This window comes from Symphodus melops, assembly GCF_947650265.1.
Source record: "Symphodus melops genome assembly, chromosome: 14".
In the NCBI taxonomy this organism is placed as follows: domain Eukaryota; kingdom Metazoa; phylum Chordata; class Actinopteri; order Labriformes; family Labridae; genus Symphodus; species Symphodus melops.
This window is the reverse complement of record NC_136704.1, coordinates 5452639-5459209: the sequence shown is the minus strand read 5'-3', so window position 1 is coordinate 5459209 and position 6571 is coordinate 5452639. Positions and strand designations below refer to the sequence as shown.

At 37.8% G+C, this 6571-nt stretch overlaps 1 protein-coding gene across 1 annotated transcript; it reads left to right on the top strand.

Moving 5' to 3' along the window:
- The first annotated feature begins 3784 nt into the window (after positions 1–3784).
- LOC306835312 (C-C chemokine receptor type 3-like) lies at positions 3785–6274 on the top strand. The gene is made up of 2 exons (XM_079361779.1): positions 3785–3988; positions 5186–6274. Exons 1-2 carry the CDS (start codon positions 3819–3821, stop codon positions 6045–6047), a joined length of 1032 nt encoding a protein of 343 aa, XP_079217905.1. The 5' UTR covers positions 3785–3818; the 3' UTR covers positions 6048–6274.
- Positions 6275–6571: the final 297 nt, after the last annotated feature.

Sequence of the window (6571 nt, the reverse complement as noted above, 5' to 3'; positions counted from 1 at the left end):
ACTTTTCCAACAGATATGAAGGAATTCCAAACAAAGAGGAAAAAAGAAATATGAAGAGATGTAGATGTGTAATCTCAAAAAACCTGACCACAGGAAGACAAACTAAGTGACCGCGGTAAACAGCTACAGTGAGACGTGCATCTCCATGCATACCGGGCGTGAGTTTAAGTGATGTAACACCAGGGATGATATGAAGGAAACATGTATCTCTTCCTCTTTAGTTGGAAAACTGTATGAATAATGGTAACCATCGGCCACAAAACTCTGCCGTCATCATTTACATGACGTTTTACTGACATTTTATTCAGTGTGTCATACCATAAAAGGTTTAATCAGTAAAACTGCAGCAGATAAAAATATAAAGAGGGTATATATGACGGAGGAGTAAATTCAGTGCCAAGTGAAGTAGACATAAACAATTGTGAGAAATTATGATTTGTTCTTGTATTTTTTCGATTTCAAAACAAAACAGAGCTGCAGTCAAGTGAGCAGTGTTTTGCAAAACCCAGGTCAAGCCAGTAGCAGCTTGAAAAATGAGGCATATGTCAGGATTTACTGTACAGGTGTCTTGTGCGTCTGAACAGAATGAATGATTTATTTTCAGAAACCTCTGAGCAAATAGGAAAGGTAAATACATAAGCTACATTAAATAACTGGTGAAAAAACTTAGACTGGTTAACTGAAATGTATGTAAGTGGAATTAAATAATTAAAACATGTTAACTTTGTAATATTTCAGAAAATGAACACAGATTTGGCATAAAGACCAGAAAACTCAACAATGTGCTACTTTTTTTGTACCATAATAAAAAATGATATAATGTGACAAGTAACTGTCACTTGATTCTTATTTCACATGTCCCTGACTCACTACAGACACATATTGATGTAACTTAATTGTATAGTTATTGAGAAAAGTAAAGGTTAGTCCAGGGGTCTGATTTACCTCCACTTTGATGCCCTCAGTGTCTTTTTTTGTTGAAGTAAACCATTGTTCTGGAAATTCTGCACTTGGGTCCTGCTCCTCATCATTAAAACCTCATGACAGTGACAAAAAATGTTAAATTGATTCTTATTCCGTGTCATGTCCCCGACTCATTCATGGCAATTCTCATGTAACCTTACTGTTTAGTGTTTGATTTTCTAAACTGCTCAAACTGATTTGAAAATGAAGTCATGTTTTATCTTTTTATTTAAAAACAATTTGTGACGTCTGACAAACACTCAGTTGCAATTCATTTACATTTAATTATCTCCACAGTATATACAGTAGATAAATAAGCTTGAAATGTACTTGAGGAGTAGGAATCCACTGAAAGCTTCTCTCACAGATTATTCAATTATTTTTTTTGTTATTTAGGGGCACTCCAAGCACCTATATTTTAAATCACAGTATAAGAACACATCATTTTTCAAGTGGCGGTCACTGACTTGACCAGGGTTTTGCAAACTTTGACTCACTTGACTTCAGTTAAACAGAGCGACATCAATAAATAAATGACGTTTCCAATTCAGTGGAAACAATGGCAGTTGTGCTCCATGCAGAACCTACGCACAGTCATAATGGTGCACCGAATCACTGCAGAGATGTGCTGATTTCAGTTTAACCTCTCTCTCAAGTAGCAAATGAATGAGGTCAACATAAATTCTTCTTTGCTGTTCCCCACATTCTCAGTCATTTAATAAAGTAATTTTTAGTCTTTTTGTTTTTTTTTAATGAAAGAAAAAAAAAATTGAAAACCAAACGATTGTATTCGGATATTCTATTTGCAAGAGAATAATGAAAGAACAAACAGTGATTCACAGAGAAATGTCTTCCTAGATTTTTCATTATTCTGTCGACATGGACAGTTGGAGAGACATCATAAACCTGAGTGGTTTAAACCTGAGTTGGATGAAGAAACCCAAACTAAAAAAATTGCAGAAAATGTAGAATCCCAGCTTGATGTGAGTTCTTCAGTTATCGTTGGCTGAGACTTCCCTTTTTCTACAAGCAGAAGCAACATTATCTGGCAACACACTGTTGTAACAATACAGTTGCAATTGCATGTTTCAATGACTTCAATAGTTATAGTAGGCCTATAAATAGTTTTAATTCCAGTGTTATAATTCACACAAGTATTATAACCATGTGGTTCTGCAGCACACATTTTTTTTTCTCCACATTTTAATTGTCCTTTAAACAAATTTGTACCGTGTCTTACAATGCTTACATTTTGTAATAAACAAGATGTGCAGACTGCTACATGAGATAATGACAACCTTTTTTCTGAGACCGAGTGGTGTAGTTTTTGTAAGTTTTCTTTTAAAAACGAGTGTACTGAAATATTGGATGCCTGATGGGAGGAGCTGAAACTAGTGGTGAAGGGCTGCTCAGTGATAGTGATCTCTCTTCTGCTGCATGAATGTAAACTTCTTACAGTTGAATATGGGGTTGTGCTGGGGATTATAGCTGCATGTTTGATGATTCAAGTGAGATTTTCTCTCGCAAGTTTTAGTACAAAGGTTGTTCCTGACCAGTATACAAAATGTTTTGTCAAGGGTTGAACCAGAACAAGCAAAGTTAACGTCTGTCTTTTGTTCTGTAAACAAAAAAACCCAAAAACTTTTAAGTGAAACGTTTTTTTTGTGTTACCTGCTTGACAGTGTCTTAACTTCCAATAACATACCTCACAGATTATTGCTGTATAGGCTACTGTTGGAGATAGGTTCCATTGAAAAAGATATGTAATGCTATTGGCTTGTTGCATTCAGTTTCACACTCGCTAATACTACACCTAACAAGGACCACGCCACAACCATATACGTTAAAAATATGATAAGTAGGCTTGTCTAGTGATTGGAGGTGTGGTTTGGGCGTGGTCCTGCTCCCAAACCTAAGTTAATACATTAACTCCCTTTATTGGAGGTATTTGTTCCGGAAATATATACTGGTATCAGCGTTTGAAAAATCCCTGCAACAAAAAAGGGATTTCAAAGTCTTTTTAAACAAGTCGCCCACCTGTTGAAATGACCGAGCTCCTTAAAAAGGCCACAAGTGAATGGGCCCTCCCCAGGATATAATTTCAATCAGGAGTATTAGCGCTAGCCTTCTGGTCAACATTAGCTTCCTTTTGGCCACACTGATGTAGATAACTTAACAACAAAAAGTTTTGTCATCATTTTGAGAAGAGGGGGTTTACATTGAAATAATACAATTCACTGAGGCAACAATACATTCATTATGAGTTTGTTGCTTTACAGGTATTTAGGTGTAAAATTAAAATGTAGTCATTGTTACTTAATATGAGGATGGACAATTTTTCCGTCACCATTGCTTCCTCTTTATCCTCCCTTGTGGTTGGCCTTCCATATAAACATAAACATAGCATAATACACACTGATCAACTGTGAAAACATTTTCAAACCTCATGTGAACCGTCCATGATTCAGAGGATGTGTTGCCACAGTATGCTTGCAGAATCATCCCTGCCCACTGACACATACTCACACACACACTCCTGTTGTACTTCCTCCTCGGTGCAGGCTGACTTATCCAGGGGTGACTAGAACTCACTGTGACTCAAACAGCTGTGGCCTTCAGACTCAAGACGACAGCTTCTCTGCTGGCCAGGTGGTAAGTCAGCTCAGCTTGGTATGATTCTCCATCCCTCAAACCTCTGCCTTTAGTTCTCTGTGTTCTCCTTGGTTTGGTCAAAAATCTACATTAGAGTGTACAATTTAGAGCTCTTTAACTTTAAATGCCCATTTCATTATGAATGTTGTTTAAGTGTTTTTCTTCTGTATCTTACAGACTTTTTTTTTTACCTTTGAGCTGAGATGGAAACAACCACATTAGACTACGAAAGTATCTATAAGGACTACACACTTTATGAACCCTGTGATAGGAGCGATGAAAACACTTTTGGAGGTTATCTGTCCATCCTTTACTACTTCATCTTCTTCTTCGGTGTCTCTGGCAATTTGTTGGTCCTGGTGATCATCTATCGGTGAGTAGTTAAAAACAAAGTATTTATAGTGAAAGTAATTTCAAAATAGTTAATTGGAAACAAATTTAACTTTCACAATTCAAAGGCACAATTCAAATTAATCTGTGTGCTGGCCCTCATATCAGTTTATTTTCAAACACTTGAACTTCTGGATTCTTATTTATTAAATCTGTGAATAAATGCATTTTAAATGCATATGCATATAAAGGCATATTATTCTCGCATGACAGCCATCTTCCTTTGATGCAATGCTTAAAAGTTTGAATCCCCATGGGGGCCAAATGTAGGGGTGGCTGCGATCAGTAAGCACCACATACCACAGTTTGCTGCCACTCACAGCGAGCGAGTCTGTCCACCGAGCGTGTCACCAGCAGAGCCACGCTCGGCTCTGTTCCACATACACTGCAAATCTGTTTTCAATGGAGTTAGCTGCAGACATGCGACGATCTATACAGAATATAACAACCTGGACAGGAAGTCAGACAAGAAAACGCACATCACATAAAAACAGGCACTGAATGAACAACAAATCATTCTCAGAAAATAAAAGCAACATGTTGCTTGTACGTTAGTCTCTTGATTCCCGCGTCATCTTGTAGTTCTCCTGTGATGTGTGTACAGCTGATCAAGGCTCGCTCCACTGAGGCTCCAGAAACAGATCCAGTGGGGTAGGGTGCTATGTGGACACACACACACACAGAGAAGGAGAAGCATTATGTTATCCTTTCTAACTATGTTAATTAATGACATTCAAGTATCTAAAATATGTAACATTTCTCTATTAACCCTGAAAAGTTTAGGAAATTTCTCAGCTTGTGCGATGGATAAAAAAATATTGTTGGAAGAAACAACAAAAAAAAGTAAATTTATTCGCGAAATGCTAAAAAAGCCAGTAGCAGCGTCCAACATAGCCCTGATTTTTAATTGATAGTTCATTATGATGAAGTAAATGGCCTTTGATAGGGGAATGGCAAGCGAGCCCCATGGTGTTGATGAATCTGCTGAAAAAAAGGTCTGCTATTCAACTTTAGATTGTCAATTATTAACAATGTCAACACGATTTAGAAACACTGCCACAAAAAAAATCAAATCAAATCACAGGGGCATGTATTATATTTAAATCACAATTGGTTTATGTACAAAATGCTTGTTTATCCTGTGACTGTTTTCAAGTTTCTGTTCAATGACCACTCCTAGGTTTGAGAGGCTGACCACTGTGACCAACATCTTCCTGTTGAACCTGGTGGTGTCATCGTTGATCTTTGTGACCAGCCTCCCCTTCTGGGCAGTCTATCAGCAGCTAGCCAACTGGATCTTTGGGGATGTCATGTGCAGGATTGTCGGCAGCGTATACTACTTGGGCTTCTACAGTTCTGTCCTCTTTCTCACTCTTCTGACCTTCGACCGACATGTTTCAGTCGTGTACTCCCTGGGCGCACCACGAGTAAGAAATCAGCGCTATGCAGTAGTCTCATGTGCTGTGGTGTGGCTGGTCAGCACTCTTGTTTGCATCAAAGACCTGCTCCTATACTCCACACATGTTAGTGTTTTTGACAACATGACATACTGCGGTGACGATGGGAGAGACTTAGATGAAGCTACTTTGGGGCATTTAGTTGGGTTTGGGTTTTACATTCAACTCATCCTTTTCTTGATCTTTCCACTGGTTGTCATTACCTACTGCTATGTCCGCATTGCTATCACTGTCCTATCATCCAGGTTAGTTACTAAGTTCAAGACAGTCCGCTTAATATTCTTTATTGTCCTGTTGTTCTTTGTGTGCTGGACACCATACAATATTGTGAAGCTGTTGCAAGATAAATCCCAGTCAGAAAAAAATTGCGCTAAAATAAAGAACATAGGTTATACCCTTCATGTCACTCGCAACATTACCTTCATTTACTTTTGTATCAGTCCATTCCTCTACACATTTGTTGGGAAAAAGTTCCAGAATTATTTCAGACAGCTGCTGGTGAGACATTTCCCAAGTTTAAGGAAACATATTTCCGTCAGTCACCACGGTGGGACCAACATGTCCACAAAAAGTACAGCAAATTAGTTTAAGAGCAGGGAGGCCTCTGTTTCTCAGGACTGCTGTGTTTATTGAGTTGTATGAAGGTGTGGTAAAAAAATTGGATTCTTCTTTGTGGAGAAAAAGAAGCTATAAGATAAAGTACTTTAGCATAACACAATTAAACTCAAACATGAGGATGCTTAAAACTGAATAGATGCAAAGCCATGTCCATGACATTAACCTTAATGCTGTTGAAGGTGGTGTTTGAAAATGTCAGACTATTTCAGATTTAAACTCAAGTCACCCACCCATGTTTGACTTAGGATTGATGTTAACAGTAAATCCTGATCATTAATGAAAAGGTTGAAGTGACTGTCTGCCCCCTGGTGGTCAGAAGTTGATTAACTAAGCTTTAAATGACCTTAAACTTCTGCTTTGTTGCACCTTTTGTTTTCTCAACTGTGTTTCCCCCATTGGATGTATAAAATATGGAAATAGTCTCAATGACAGTATGCTTGTATTCTTCTTAACTTAATTTGTACATTGAGATCTGTATTTGAAAAACAAAT